At 44.3% G+C, this 17352-nt stretch overlaps 1 protein-coding gene across 1 annotated transcript in view; it reads right to left on the bottom strand.

The window, feature by feature from the left end:
• The window catches only part of LOC311229384 (uncharacterized protein), a gene marked incomplete at its 5' end in the record, with an annotated part of 210927 nt that overhangs the window by 147434 nt on the left and 46141 nt on the right, over positions 1-17352 (bottom strand). Inside the window, one exon of the mRNA XM_084315472.1 lies at positions 505-585. Coding sequence (XP_084171598.1) covers positions 505-585 — 81 coding nt within the window. The remainder of the gene's footprint in view (positions 1-504; positions 586-17352) is intronic.

Raw genomic sequence — 17352 nt, 5'->3', positions numbered from 1 at the left:
TTAGAGGTCATAGTTAGAGTTACACACAGAGAGACAAGAGGTTAGAGGTCATAGTTAGAGTTACACACAGAGAGAGAGACAAATACGTAAGCAGACAGACAGACATACAGACAGACAGACAGACAGGCAGGCAGACAGACAGACAGACAGACAGACAGACAGACATACAGGCAGGCAGGCAGGCAGGCAGGCAGACAGACAGACAGACAGACAGACAGACAGACAGACAGACAGACAGACAGACATACAGGCAGGCAGGCAGGCAGGCAGGCAGGCAGGCAGGCAGGCAGGCAGGCAGGCAGGCAGACAGACAGACAGACAGACAGACAGACAGACAGACAGACAGACAGACAGACAGACAGACAGACACTCAGACAGACAGACAGACAGACAGACAGACAGACAGACAGACAGACAGACAGACAGACAGACAGACAGACAGACAGACAGACAGACAGACAGACAGACAGACAGACATGCAGGCAGACATGCAGGCAGACGTACCTGTTTTCCTGGTAATCCTGACAATCCCTCTTTCCCAGGCACTCCATCTCTCCCAGGGACTCCTGGTTTACCTCCTTCCCCCTGGTGGTGGAGAGTGTGACAGAGCAGAGAACATTAGCAACACCTCCTGAGCTACACTAGCTAACATGCTGAGAGACAACAAGGTAACCTGAGCTACACTAGCTAACATGCTGAGAGACAACAAGGTAACCTGAGCTACACTAGCTAACATGCTGAGAGACAACAAGGTAACCTGAGCTACACTAGCTAACATGATGAGAGACAACAAGGTAACCTGAGCTACACTAGCTAACATGCTGAGAGACAACAAGGTAACCTGAGCTACACTAGCTAACATGATGAGAGACAACAAGGTAACCTGAGCTACACTAGCTAACATGCTGAGAGACAACAAGGTAACCTGAGCTACACTAGCTAACATGCTGAGAGACAACAAGGTAACCTGAGCTACACTAGCTAACATGATGAGAGACAACAAGGTAACCTGAGCTACACTAGCTAACATGCTGAGAGACAACAAGGTAACCTGAGCTACACTAGCTAACATGAGAGACAACAAGGTAACCTGAGCTACACTAGCTAACATGATGAGAGACAACAAGGTAACCTGAGCTACACTAGCTAACATGATGAGAGACAACAAGCTAACCTGAGCTACACTAGCTAACATGATGAGAGACAACAAGGTAACCTGAGCTACACTAGCTAACATGCTGAGAGACAACAAGGTAACCTGAGCTACACTAGCTAACATGATGAGAGACAACAAGGTAACCTGAGCTACACTAGCTAACATGATGAGAGACAACAAGGTAACCTGAGCTACACTAGCTAACATGATGAGAGACAACAAGGTAACCTGAGCTACACTAGCTAACATGATGAGAGACAACAAGGTAACCTGAGCTACACTAGCTAACATGATGAGAGACAACAAGGTAACCTGAGCTACACTAGCTAACATGATGAGAGATAACAAGGTAACCTGAGCTACACTAGCTAACATGATGAGACAACAAGGTAACCTGAGCTACACTAGCTAACATGATGAGACAACAAGGTAACCTGAGCTACACTAGCTAACATGATGAGAGACAACAAGGTAACCTGAGCTACACTAGCTAACATGATGAGAGACAACAAGGTAACCTGAGCTACACTAGCTAACATGCTGAGACAACAAGGTAACCTGAGCTACACTAGCTAACATGCTGAGAGACAACAAGGTAACCTGAGCTACACTAGCTAACATGATGAGAGACAACAAGGTAACCTGAGCTACACTAGCTAACATGTTGAGAGACAACAAGGTAACCTGAGCTACACTAGCTAACATGATGAGAGACAACAAGGTAACCTGAGCTACACTAGCTAACATGATGAGAGACAACAAGGTAACCTGAGCTACACTAGCTAACATGCTGAGAGACAACAAGGTAACCTGAGCTACACTAGCTAACATGCTGAGAGACAACAAGGTAACCTGAGCTACACTAGCTAACATGATGAGACAACAAGGTAACCTGAGCTACACTAGCTAACATGATGAGAGACAACAAGGTAACCTGAGCTACACTAGCTAACATGATGAGACAACAAGGTAACCTGAGCTACACTAGCTAACATGCTGAGAGACAACAAGCTAACCTGAGTTACACTAGCTAACATGATGAGACAACAAGGTAACCTGAGCTACACTAGCTAACATGATGAGTGACAACAAGGTAACCTGAGCTACACTAGCTAACATGCTGAGAGACAACAAGGTAACCTGAGCTACACTAGCTAACATGCTGAGAGACAACAAGGTAACCTGAGCTACACTAGCTAACATGCTGAGAGACAACAAGGTAACCTGAGCTACACTAGCTAACATGATGAGAGACAACAAGGTAACCTGAGCTACACTAGCTAACATGCTGAGAGACAACAAGGTAACCTGAGCTACACTAGCTAACATGATGAGAGACAACAAGGTAACCTGAGCTACACTAGCTAACATGCTGAGAGACAACAAGGTAACCTGAGCTACACTAGCTAACATGTTGAGAGACAACAAGGTAACCTGAGCTACACTAGCTAACATGATGAGAGACAACAAGGTAACCTGAGCTACACTAGCTAACATGATGAGACAACAAGGTAACCTGAGCTACACTAGCTAACATGCTGAGAGACAACAAGGTAACCTGAGCTACACTAGCTAACATGCTGAGAGACAACAAGGTAACCTGAGCTACACTAGCTAACATGATGAGAGACAACAAGGTAACCTGAGCTACACTAGCTAACATGATGAGACAACAAGGTAACCTGAGCTACACTAGCTAACATGCTGACAGACAACAAGGTAACCTGAGCTACACTAGCTAACATGCTGAGAGACAACAAGGTAACCTGAGCTACACTAGCTAACATGATGAGAGACAACAATGTAACCTGAGCTACACTAGCTAACATGATGAGACAACAAGGTAACCTGAGCTACACTAGCTAACATGATGAGAGACAACAAGGTAACCTGAGCTACACTAGCTAACATGCTGAGAGACAACAAGGTAACCTGAGCTACACTAGCTAACATGATGAGAGACAACAAGGTAACCTGAGCTACACTAGCTAACATGCTGAGAGACAACAAGGTAACCTGAGCTACACTAGCTAACATGCTGAGAGACAACAAGGTAACCTGAGCTACACTAGCTAACATGCTGAGAGACAACAAGGTAACCTGAGCTAGACTAGCTAACATGATGAGAGACAACAAGGTAACCTGAGCTACACTAGCTAACATGCTGAGAGACAACAAGGTAACCTGAGCTACACTAGCTAACATGCTGAGAGACAACAAGGTAACCTGAGCTACACTAGCTAACATGATGAGAGACAACAAGGTAACCTGAGCTACACTAGCTAACATGTTGAGAGACAACAAGGTAACCTGAGCTACACTAGCTAACATGCTGAGAGACAACAAGGTAACCTGAGCTACACTAGCTAACATGCTGAGACAACAAGGTAACCTGAGCTACACTAGCTAACATGATGAGACAACAAGGTAACCTGAGCTACACTAGCTAACATGATGAGACAACAAGGTAACCTGAGCTACACTAGCTAACATGCTGAGACAACAAGGTAACCTGAGCTACACTAGCTAACATGCTGAGAGACAACAAGGTAACCTGAGCTACACTAGCTAACATGTTGAGAGACAACAAGGTAACCTGAGCTACACTAGCTAACATGCTGAGAGACAACAAGGTAACCTGAGCTACACTAGCTAACATGATGAGAGACAACAAGGTAACCTGAGCTACACTAGCTAACATGATGAGAGATAACAAGGTAACCTGAGCTACACTAGCTAACATGATGAGACAACAAGGTAACCTGAGCTACACTAGCTAACATGATGAGACAACAAGGTAACCTGAGCTACACTAGCTAACATGATGAGAGACAACAAGGTAACCTGAGCTACACTAGCTAACATGATGAGAGACAACAAGGTAACCTGAGCTACACTAGCTAACATGCTGAGACAACAAGGTAACCTGAGCTACACTAGCTAACATGCTGAGAGACAACAAGGTAACCTGAGCTACACTAGCTAACATGTTGAGAGACAACAAGGTAACCTGAGCTACACTAGCTAACATGATGAGAGACAACAAGGTAACCTGAGCTACACTAGCTAACATGATGAGAGACAACAAGGTAACCTGAGCTACACTAGCTAACATGCTGAGAGACAACAAGGTAACCTGAGCTACACTAGCTAACATGCTGAGAGACAACAAGGTAACCTGAGCTACACTAGCTAACATGATGAGACAACAAGGTAACCTGAGCTACACTAGCTAACATGATGAGAGACAACAAGGTAACCTGAGCTACACTAGCTAACATGATGAGACAACAAGGTAACCTGAGCTACACTAGCTAACATGCTGAGAGACAACAAGCTAACCTGAGTTACACTAGCTAACATGATGAGACAACAAGGTAACCTGAGCTACACTAGCTAACATGATGAGTGACAACAAGGTAACCTGAGCTACACTAGCTAACATGCTGAGAGACAACAAGGTAACCTGAGCTACACTAGCTAACATGCTGAGAGACAACAAGGTAACCTGAGCTACACTAGCTAACATGCTGAGAGACAACAAGGTAACCTGAGCTACACTAGCTAACATGATGAGAGACAACAAGGTAACCTGAGCTACACTAGCTAACATGCTGAGAGACAACAAGGTAACCTGAGCTACACTAGCTAACATGATGAGAGACAACAAGGTAACCTGAGCTACACTAGCTAACATGCTGAGAGACAACAAGGTAACCTGAGCTACACTAGCTAACATGTTGAGAGACAACAAGGTAACCTGAGCTACACTAGCTAACATGATGAGAGACAACAAGGTAACCTGAGCTACACTAGCTAACATGATGAGACAACAAGGTAACCTGAGCTACACTAGCTAACATGCTGAGAGACAACAAGGTAACCTGAGCTACACTAGCTAACATGCTGAGAGACAACAAGGTAACCTGAGCTACACTAGCTAACATGATGAGAGACAACAAGGTAACCTGAGCTACACTAGCTAACATGATGAGACAACAAGGTAACCTGAGCTACACTAGCTAACATGCTGACAGACAACAAGGTAACCTGAGCTACACTAGCTAACATGCTGAGAGACAACAAGGTAACCTGAGCTACACTAGCTAACATGATGAGAGACAACAAGGTAACCTGAGCTACACTAGCTAACATGATGAGACAACAAGGTAACCTGAGCTACACTAGCTAACATGATGAGAGACAACAAGGTAACCTGAGCTACACTAGCTAACATGCTGAGAGACAACAAGGTAACCTGAGCTACACTAGCTAACATGATGAGAGACAACAAGGTAACCTGAGCTACACTAGCTAACATGCTGAGAGACAACAAGGTAACCTGAGCTACACTAGCTAACATGCTGAGAGACAACAAGGTAACCTGAGCTACACTAGCTAACATGCTGAGAGACAACAAGGTAACCTGAGCTAGACTAGCTAACATGATGAGAGACAACAAGGTAACCTGAGCTACACTAGCTAACATGCTGAGAGACAACAAGGTAACCTGAGCTACACTAGCTAACATGCTGAGAGACAACAAGGTAACCTGAGCTACACTAGCTAACATGATGAGAGACAACAAGGTAACCTGAGCTACACTAGCTAACATGTTGAGAGACAACAAGGTAACCTGAGCTACACTAGCTAACATGCTGAGAGACAACAAGGTAACCTGAGCTACACTAGCTAACATGCTGAGACAACAAGGTAACCTGAGCTACACTAGCTAACATGATGAGACAACAAGGTAACCTGAGCTACACTAGCTAACATGATGAGACAACAAGGTAACCTGAGCTACACTAGCTAACATGCTGAGACAACAAGGTAACCTGAGCTACACTAGCTAACATGCTGAGAGACAACAAGGTAACCTGAGCTACACTAGCTAACATGTTGAGAGACAACAAGGTAACCTGAGCTACACTAGCTAACATGCTGAGAGACAACAAGGTAACCTGAGCTACACTAGCTAACATGATGAGACAACAAGGTAACCTGAGCTACACTAGCTAACATGATGAGAGACAACAAGGTAACCTGAGCTACACTAGCTAACATGCTGAGAGACAACAAGGTAACCTGAGCTACACTAGCTAACATGATGAGAGACAACAAGGTAACCTGAGCTACACTAGCTAACATGCTGAGAGACAACAAGGTAACCTGAGCTACACTAGCTAACATGATGAGACAACAAGGTAACCTGAGCTACACTAGCTAACATGCTGAGAGACAACAAGGTAACCTGAGCTACACTAGCTAACATGATGAGAGACAACAAGGTAACCTGAGCTACACTAGCTAACATGCTGAGAGACAACAAGGTAACCTGAGCTACACTAGCTAACATGCTGAGAGACAACAAGGTAACCTGAGCTACACTAGCTAACATGATGAGAGACAACAAGGTAACCTGAGCTACACTAGCTAACATGCTGAGAGACAACAAGGTAACCTGAGCTACACTAGCTAACATGATGAGAGACAACAAGGTAACCTGAGCTACACTAGCTAACATGATGAGAGACAACAAGGTAACCTGAGCTACACTAGCTAACATGATGAGACAACAAGGTAACCTGAGCTACACTAGCTAACATGATGAGAGACAACAAGGTAACCTGAGCTACACTAGCTAACATGCTGAGAGACAACAAGGTAACCTGAGCTACACTAGCTAACATGATGAGACAACAAGGTAACCTGAGCTACACTAGCTAACATGATGAGAGACAACAAGGTAACCTGAGCTACACTAGCTAACATGATGAGAGACAACAAGGTAACCTGAGCTACACTAGCTAACATGAGAGACAACAAGGTAACCTGAGCTACACTAGCTAACATGCTGAGAGACAACAAGGTAACCTGAGCTACACTAGCTAACATGATGAGAGACAACAAGGTAACCTGAGCTACACTAGCTAACATGCTGAGAGACAACAAGGTAACCTGAGCTACACTAGCTAACATGATGAGAAACAACAAGGTAACCTGAGCTACACTAGCTAACATGATGAGACAACAAGGTAACCTGAGCTACACTAGCTAACATGCTGAGAGACAACAAGGTAACCTGAGCTACACTAGCTAACATGCTGAGAGACAACAAGGTAACCTGAGCTACACTAGCTAACATGATGAGACAACAAGGTAACCTGAGCTACACTAGCTAACATGAGAGACAACAAGGTAACTTGAGTTACACTAGCTAACATGCTGAGAGACAACAAGGTAACCTGAGCTACACTAGCTAACATGATGAGAGACAACAAGGTAACCTGAGCTACACTAGCTAACATGATGAGAAACAACAAGGTAACCTGAGCTACACTAGCTAACATGCTGAGAGACAACAAGGTAACCTGAGCTACACTAGCTAACATGCTGAGAGACAACAAGGTAACCTGAGCTACACTAGCTAACATGCTGAGAGACAACAAGGTAACCTGAGCTACACTAGCTAACATGCTGAGAGACAACAAGGTAACCTGAGCTACACTAGCTAACATGCTGAGAGACAACAAGGTAACCTGAGCTACACTAGCTAACATGATGAGACAACAAGGTAACCTGAGCTACACTAGCTAACATCATGAGAGACAACAAGGTAACCTGAGCTACACTAGCTAACATGCTGAGAGACAACAAGGTAACCTGAGCTACACTAGCTAACATGCTGAGAGACAACAAGGTAACCTGAGCTACACTAGCTAACATGCTGAGAGACAACAAGGTAACCTGAGCTACACTAGCTAACATGCTGAGAGACAACAAGGTAACCTGAGCTACACTAGCTAACATGCTGAGAGACAACAAGGTAACCTGAGCTACACTAGCTAACATGCTGAGTGTTCTGAAGGATCAGATTAAACCGAATATATATATTTATTTATATATATATATTTAATTGTATTTGTATATCCCCTGATATCCCTTGTATATTCCTTGTACAATATGCATTGAATATCCCTTCTAGTCTACTGAACATCCCATAATAGTCTCCATTCTACCATTGGACGAGACCTTGGTGCCAGGTCGCCATACCCCTCAGACCAGGTTCAATCGTACCGCTCAACATGTATGGACAAGTCCTAGTTCCGCGTAGGAATATGTCTACCGCACCACTAATGGTACTATTTGTTCATAGTGCGTATATATACTGCGCTATTAAAGTAGAGCTTTCTTTTTAGTCCAGTTCCTTACCCTCCAACAGAGTGACAGACGCAAAAGCCTCCCCGCGAACCACGTGTGGGCAGTAAGGCCAATTCGGCCCAGTATCGGCATTGAGACATCGTGTATATTAATATTTGAATAGTCATATTTGGCACTATATCGTCGAGTTGGACATATTCTATTAAGCTAATAATAGTCTATTCATATGTAGTGCCTCGTGCGGTAAGAGTTCTATAGTAATCAGCACCCCCATCGTTTCGGGCATCAGCTGGACGCTTATCCAGGGTGGTTGACCCCACGTGAAGCTGCACCCGAGGAGCTCCAGGCCAAAGAGCGAGTGGACCTGTATATTGGATTATTCTACCGACGACGGCTAGCCTTCCCCGGCTTGGATTATGCTTTGAGTACTTTGATTATTCTATGGATAAAGGCCAACACTGCGGTGTGTTGGAAATACCCCCCCCGGAGAGGACGACAGGTGAGAAGACGCTCTACACGACGAGGTCGCCTCACGTCTCTCCATCGTGGACCGGAGGACGCCGGCCACAGAGAGTCCAACTGCTTTCATCTGTGGATCGAGGATCGCTGGGCACCGGGTCGCACGACTGTGGGCTCTCCCAGGATACCCTCGGCCAGACGGGATACAGCCAGACTCTACCCCCCCCCCCCCTCCAGCTGTCCTACAAGCAGTCGGAACCTTCCCCTAGTGTATGCAGCTATATAATCATTCAAGTATCATTGCTATTGTTCCCTAAATATTCCAGGTTGTATATTTGCTTCCTGCGCAATCAGAGATTGGACATTCGATATTGATTTACCTACGAATACTCATTTGCCATAAAAGTGCATACTATTTCAAATCATAAATGTAATTAAGTGATCGTTGTACATACCTTTTGCTATGTATTATTATTAAACGCAGACTTTCGACTTGGTACATTTGTGTTGGATCCGTTTCATCAGGTGGGAGTGTTTATCATAATTATTTATACCTAGTACTGGGTGGCCAGAGTCTAAAGTACAAGAGGTAGTGGTAGTAAGTATCATATCTAACCATACAGTCAGGGAATTGTACCCCTCAGTTACACTGAGAGACAATAAGGTAACCTGAGCTACACTAGCTAACATGCTGAGAGACAACAAGGTAACCTGAGCTACACTAGCTAACATGCTGAGAGACATCAAGGTAACCTGAGCTACACTAGCTAACATGCTGAGAGACAACAAGGTAACCTGAGCTACACTAGCTAACATGCTGAGAGACAACAAGGTAACCTGAGCTACACTAGCTAACATGATGAGAGACAACAAGGTAACCTGAGCTACACTAGCTAACATGCTGAGAGACAACAAGGCAACCTGAGCTACACTAGCTAACATGCTGAGAGACAACAAGGTAACCTGAGCTACACTAGCTAACATGATGAGAGACAACAAGGTAACCTGAGCTACACTAGCTAACATGCTGAGAGACAACAAGGTAACCTGAGCTACACTAGCAAACATGTTGAGAGACAACAAGGTAACCTGAGCTACACTAGCTAACATGATGAGAGACAACAAGGTAACCTGAGCTACACTAGCTAACATGATGAGACAACAAGGTAACCTGAGCTACACTAGCTAACATGAGAGACAACAAGGTAACCTGAGCTACACTAGCTAACATGAGAGACAACAAGGTAACCTGAGCTACACTAGCTAACATGATGAGAGACAACAAGGTAACCTGAGCTACACTAGCTAACATGATGAGAGACAACAAGGTAACCTGAGCTACACTAGCTAACATGCTGAGAGACAACAGGGTAACCTGAGCTACACTAGCTAACATGATGAAACAACAAGGTAACCTGAGCTACACTAGCTAACATGCTGAGAGACAACAAGGTAACCTGAGCTACACTAGCTAACATGATGAGAGACAACAAGGTAACCTGAGCTACACTAGCTAACATGCTGAGAGACAACAAGGTAACCTGAGCTACACTAGCTAACATGATGAAACAACAAGGTAACCTGAGCTACACTAGCTAACATGCTGAGAGACAACAAGGTGACCTGAGCTACACTAGCTAACATGCTGAGAGACAACAAGGTAACCTGAGCTACACTAGCTAACATGCTGAGAGACAACAAGGTAACCTGAGCTACACTAGCTAACATGCTGAGAGACAACAAGGTAACCTGAGCTACACTAGCTAACATGATGAGAGACAACAAGGTAACCTGAGCTACACTAGCTAACATGCTGAGAGACAACAAGGTAACCTGAGCTACACTAGCTAACATGATGAAAGACAACAAGGTAACCTGAGCTACACTAGCTAACATGCTGAGAGACAACAAGGTAACCTGAGCTACACTAGCTAACATGCTGAGAGACAACAAGGTAACCTGAGCTACACTAGCTAACATGATGAGAGACAACAAGGTAACCTGAGCTACACTAGCTAACATGATGAGAGACAACAAGGTAACCTGAGCTACACTAGCTAACATGATGAGAGACAACAAGGTAACCTGAGCTACACTAGCTAACATGATGAAAGACAACAAGGCAACCTGAGCTACACTAGCTAACATGATGAGAGACAACAAGGTAACCTGAGCTACACTAGCTAACATGCTGAGAGACAACAAGGTAACCTGAGCTACACTAGCTAACATGATGAGACAACAAGGTAACCTGAGCTACACTAGCTAACATTACGAGAGACAACAAGGTAACCTGAGCTACACTAGCTAACATGATGAGACAACAAGGTAACCTGAGCTACACTAACTAACATGATGAGAGACAACAAGGTAACCTGAGCTACACTAGCTAACATGCTGAGAGACAACAAGGTAACCTGAGCTACACTAGCTAACATGCTGAGAGACAACAAGGTAACCTGAGCTACACTAGCTAACATGCTGAGAGACAACAAGGTAACCTGAGCTACACTAGCTAACATGAAGAGAGACAACAAGGTAACCTGAGCTACACTAGCTAACATGCTGAGAGACAACAAGGTAACCTGAGCTACACTAGCTAACATGAAGAGAGACAACAATGTAACCTGAGCTACACTAGCTAACATGATGAGACAACAAGGTAACCTGAGCTACACTAGCTAACATGCTGAGAGACAACAAGGTAACCTGAGCTACACTAGCTAACATGATGAGAGACAACAAGGTAACCTGAGCTACACTAGCTAACATGATGAGAGACAACAAGGTAACCTGAGCTACACTAGCTAACATGCTGAGAGACAACAAGGTAACCTGAGCTACACTAGCTAACATGATGAGACAACAAGGTAACCTGAGCTACACTAGCTAACATGCTGAGAGACAACAAGGTAACCTGAGCTACACTAGCTACCATGCTGAGAGACAACAAGGTAACCTGAGCTACACTAGCTAACATGCTGAGAGACAACAAGGTAACCTGAGCTACACTAGCTAACATGCTGAGAGACAACAAGGTAACCTGAGCTACACTAGCTAACATGCTGAGAGACAACAAGGTAACCTGAGCTACACTAGCTAACATGCTGAGAGACAACAAGGTAACCTGAGCTACACTAGCTAACATGCTGAGAGACAACAAGGTAACCTGAGCTACACTAGCTAACATGCTGAGAGACAACAAGGTAACCTGAGCTACACTAGCTAACATGATGAGACAACAAGGTAACCTGAGCTACACTAGCTAACATGATGAGAGACAACAAGGTAACCTGAGCTACACTAGCTAACATGCTGAGAGACAACAAGGTAACCTGAGCTACACTAGCTAACATGCTGAGAGACAACAAGGTAACCTGAGCTACACTAGCTAACATGATGAGACAACAAGGTAACCTGAGCTACACTACCTAACATGATGAGAGACAACAAGGTAACCTGAGCTACACTAGCTAACATGCTGAGACAACAAGGTAACCTGAGCTACACTAGCTAACATGCTGAGAGACAACAAGGTAACCTGAGCTACACTAGCTAACATGATGAGACAACAAGGTAACCTGAGCTACACTAGCTAACATGCTGAGAGACAACAAGGTAACCTGAGCTACACTAGCTAACATGCTGAGACAACAAGGTAACCTGAGCTACACTAGCTAACATGCTGAGAGACAACAAGGTAACCTGAGCTACACTAGCTAACATGCTGAGAGACAACAAGGTAACCTGAGCTACACTAGCTAACATGATGAGACAACAAGGTACCTGAGCTACACTAGCTAACATGCTGAGAGACAACAAGGTAACCTGAGCTACACTAGCTAACATGATGAGAGACAACAAGGTAACCTGAGCTACACTAGCTAACATGCTGAGAGACAACAAGGTAACCTGAGCTACACTAGCTAACATGCTGAGAGACAACAAGGTAACCTGAGCTACACTAGCTAACATGATGAGAGACAACAAGGTAACCTGAGCTACACTAGCTAACATGATGAGAGACAACAAGGTAACCTGAGCTACACTAGCTAACATGCTGAGAGACAACAAGGTAACCTGAGCTACACTAGCTAACATGATGAGAGACAACAAGGTAACCTGAGCTACACTAGCTAACATGATGAGAGACAACAAGGTAACCTGAGCTACACTAGCTAACATGATGAGAGACAACAAGGTAACCTGAGCTACACTAGCTAACATGATGAAACAACAAGGTAACCTGAGCTACACTAGCTAACATGCTGAGAGACAACAAGGTAACCTGAGCTACACTAGCTAACATGATGAGAGACAACAAGGTAACCTGAGCTACACTAGCTAACATGCTGAGAGACAACAAGGTAACCTGAGCTACACTAGCTAACATGCTGAGAGACAACAAGGTAACCTGAGCTACACTAGCTAACATGCTGAGAGACAACAAGGTAACCTGAGCTACACTAGCTAACATGCTGAGAGACAACAAGGTAACCTGAGCTACACTAGCTAACATGCTGAGAGACAACAAGGTAACCTGAGCTACACTAGCTAACATGCTGAGAGACAACAAGGTAACCTGAGCTACACTAGCTAACATGCTGAGAGACAACAAGGTAACCTGAGCTACACTAGCTAACATGCTGAGAGACAACAAGGTAACCTGAGCTACACTAGCTAACATGCTGAGAGACAACAAGGTAACCTGAGCTACACTAGCTAACATGATGAGAGACAACAAGGTAACCTGAGCTACACTAGCTAACATGATGAGACAACAAGGTAACCTGAGCTACACTAGCTAACATGCTGAGAGACAACAAGGTAACCTGAGCTACACTAGCAAACATGTTGAGAGACAACAAGGTAACCTGAGCTACACTAGCTAACATGATGAGAGACAACAAGGTAACCTGAGCTACACTAGCTAACATGATGAGACAACAAGGTAACCTGAGCTACACTAGCTAACATGAGAGACAACAAGGTAACCTGAGCTACACTAGCTAACATGAGAGACAACAAGGTAACCTGAGCTACACTAGCTAACATGATGAGAGACAACAAGGTAACCTGAGCTACACTAGCTAACATGATGAGAGACAACAAGGTAACCTGAGCTACACTAGCTAACATGCTGAGAGACAACAGGGTAACCTGAGCTACACTAGCTAACATGATGAAACAACAAGGTAACCTGAGCTACACTAGCTAACATGCTGAGAGACAACAAGGTAACCTGAGCTACACTAGCTAACATGATGAGAGACAACAAGGTAACCTGAGCTACACTAGCTAACATGCTGAGAGACAACAAGGTAACCTGAGCTACACTAGCTAACATGATGAAACAACAAGGTAACCTGAGCTACACTAGCTAACATGCTGAGAGACAACAAGGTGACCTGAGCTACACTAGCTAACATGCTGAGAGACAACAAGGTAACCTGAGCTACACTAGCTAACATGCTGAGAGACAACAAGGTAACCTGAGCTACACTAGCTAACATGCTGAGAGACAACAAGGTAACCTGAGCTACACTAGCTAACATGATGAGAGACAACAAGGTAACCTGAGCTACACTAGCTAACATGCTGAGAGACAACAAGGTAACCTGAGCTACACTAGCTAACATGATGAAAGACAACAAGGTAACCTGAGCTACACTAGCTAACATGCTGAGAGACAACAAGGTAACCTGAGCTACACTAGCTAACATGCTGAGAGACAACAAGGTAACCTGAGCTACACTAGCTAACATGATGAGAGACAACAAGGTAACCTGAGCTACACTAGCTAACATGATGAGAGACAACAAGGTAACCTGAGCTACACTAGCTAACATGATGAGAGACAACAAGGTAACCTGAGCTACACTAGCTAACATGATGAAAGACAACAAGGCAACCTGAGCTACACTAGCTAACATGATGAGAGACAACAAGGTAACCTGAGCTACACTAGCTAACATGCTGAGAGACAACAAGGTAACCTGAGCTACACTAGCTAACATGATGAGACAACAAGGTAACCTGAGCTACACTAGCTAACATTACGAGAGACAACAAGGTAACCTGAGCTACACTAGCTAACATGATGAGACAACAAGGTAACCTGAGCTACACTAACTAACATGATGAGAGACAACAAGGTAACCTGAGCTACACTAGCTAACATGCTGAGAGACAACAAGGTAACCTGAGCTACACTAGCTAACATGCTGAGAGACAACAAGGTAACCTGAGCTACACTAGCTAACATGCTGAGAGACAACAAGGTAACCTGAGCTACACTAGCTAACATGAAGAGAGACAACAAGGTAACCTGAGCTACACTAGCTAACATGCTGAGAGACAACAAGGTAACCTGAGCTACACTAGCTAACATGAAGAGAGACAACAATGTAACCTGAGCTACACTAGCTAACATGATGAGACAACAAGGTAACCTGAGCTACACTAGCTAACATGCTGAGAGACAACAAGGTAACCTGAGCTACACTAGCTAACATGATGAGAGACAACAAGGTAACCTGAGCTACACTAGCTAACATGATGAGAGACAACAAGGTAACCTGAGCTACACTAGCTAACATGCTGAGAGACAACAAGGTAACCTGAGCTACACTAGCTAACATGATGAGACAACAAGGTAACCTGAGCTACACTAGCTAACATGCTGAGAGACAACAAGGTAACCTGAGCTACACTAGCTACCATGCTGAGAGACAACAAGGTAACCTGAGCTACACTAGCTAACATGCTGAGAGACAACAAGGTAACCTGAGCTACACTAGCTAACATGCTGAGAGACAACAAGGTAACCTGAGCTACACTAGCTAACATGCTGAGAGACAACAATGTAACCTGAGCTACACTAGCTAACATGCTGAGAGACAACAAGGTAACCTGAGCTACACTAGCTAACATGCTGAGAGACAACAAGGTAACCTGAGCTACACTAGCTAACATGCTGAGAGACAACAAGGTAACCTGAGCTACACTAGCTAACATGATGAGACAACAAGGTAACCTGAGCTACACTAGCTAACATGATGAGAGACAACAAGGTAACCTGAGCTACACTAGCTAACATGCTGAGAGACAACAAGGTAACCTGAGCTACACTAGCTAACATGCTGAGAGACAACAAGGTAACCTGAGCTACACTAGCTAACATGATGAGACAACAAGGTAACCTGAGCTACACTAGCTAACATGATGAGAGACAACAAGGTAACCTGAGCTACACTAGCTAACATGCTGAGACAACAAGGTAACCTGAGCTACACTAGCTAACATGCTGAGAGACAACAAGGTAACCTGAGCTACACTAGCTAACATGATGAGACAACAAGGTAACCTGAGCTACACTAGCTAACATGCTGAGAGACAACAAGGTAACCTGAGCTACACTAGCTAACATGCTGAGACAACAAGGTAACCTGAGCTACACTAGCTAACATGCTGAGAGACAACAAGGTAACCTGAGCTACACTAGCTAACATGCTGAGAGACAACAAGGTAACCTGAGCTACACTAGCTAACATGATGAGACAACAAGGTAACCTGAGCTACACTAGCTAACATGCTGAGAGACAACAAGGTAACCTGAGCTACACTAGCTAACATGATGAGAGACAACAAGGTAACCTGAGCTACACTAGCTAACATGCTGAGAGACAACAAGGTAACCTGAGCTACACTAGCTAACATGCTGAGAGACAACAAGGTAACCTGAGCTACACTAGCTAACATGATGAGAGACAACAAGGTAACCTGAGCTACACTAGCTAACATGATGAGAGACAACAAGGTAACCTGAGCTACACTAGCTAACATGCTGAGAGACAACAAGGTAACCTGAGCTACACTAGCTAACATGATGAGAGACAACAAGGTAACCTGAGCTACACTAGCTAACATGATGAGAGACAACAAGGTAACCTGAGCTACACTAGCTAACATGATGAGAGACAACAAGGTAACCTGAGCTACACTAGCTAACATGATGAGAGACAACAAGGTAACCTGAGCTACACTAGCTAACATGATGAAACAACAAGGTAACCTGAGCTACACTAGCTAACATGCTGAGAGACAACAAGGTAACCTGAGCTACACTAGCTAACATGATGAGAGACAACAAGGTAACCTGAGCTACACTAGCTAACATGCTGAGAGACAACAAGGTAACCTGAGCTACACTAGCTAACATGCTGAGAGACAACAAGGTAACCTGAGCTACACTAGCTAACATGCTGAGAGACAACAATGTAACCTGAGCTACACTAGCTAACATGCTGAGAGACAACAAGGTAACCTGAGCTACACTAGCTAACATGCTGAGAGACAACAAGGTAACCTGAGCTACACTAGCTAACATGCTGAGAGACAACAAGGTAACCTGAGCTACACTAGCTAACATGCTGAGAGACAACAAGGTAACCTGAGCTACACTAGCTAACATGCTGAGAGACAACAAGGTAACCTGAGCTACACTAGCTAACATGCTGAGAGACAACAAGGTAACCTGAGCTACACTAGCTAACATGATGAGAGACAACAAG

Source organism: Notolepis coatsorum, assembly GCF_963971535.1.
Source record: "Notolepis coatsorum genome assembly, chromosome: 6".
In the NCBI taxonomy this organism is placed as follows: domain Eukaryota; kingdom Metazoa; phylum Chordata; class Actinopteri; order Aulopiformes; family Paralepididae; genus Notolepis; species Notolepis coatsorum.
Note: the sequence above shows the minus strand (reverse complement) of the source record. Positions and strands in the feature narration are given on the sequence as shown.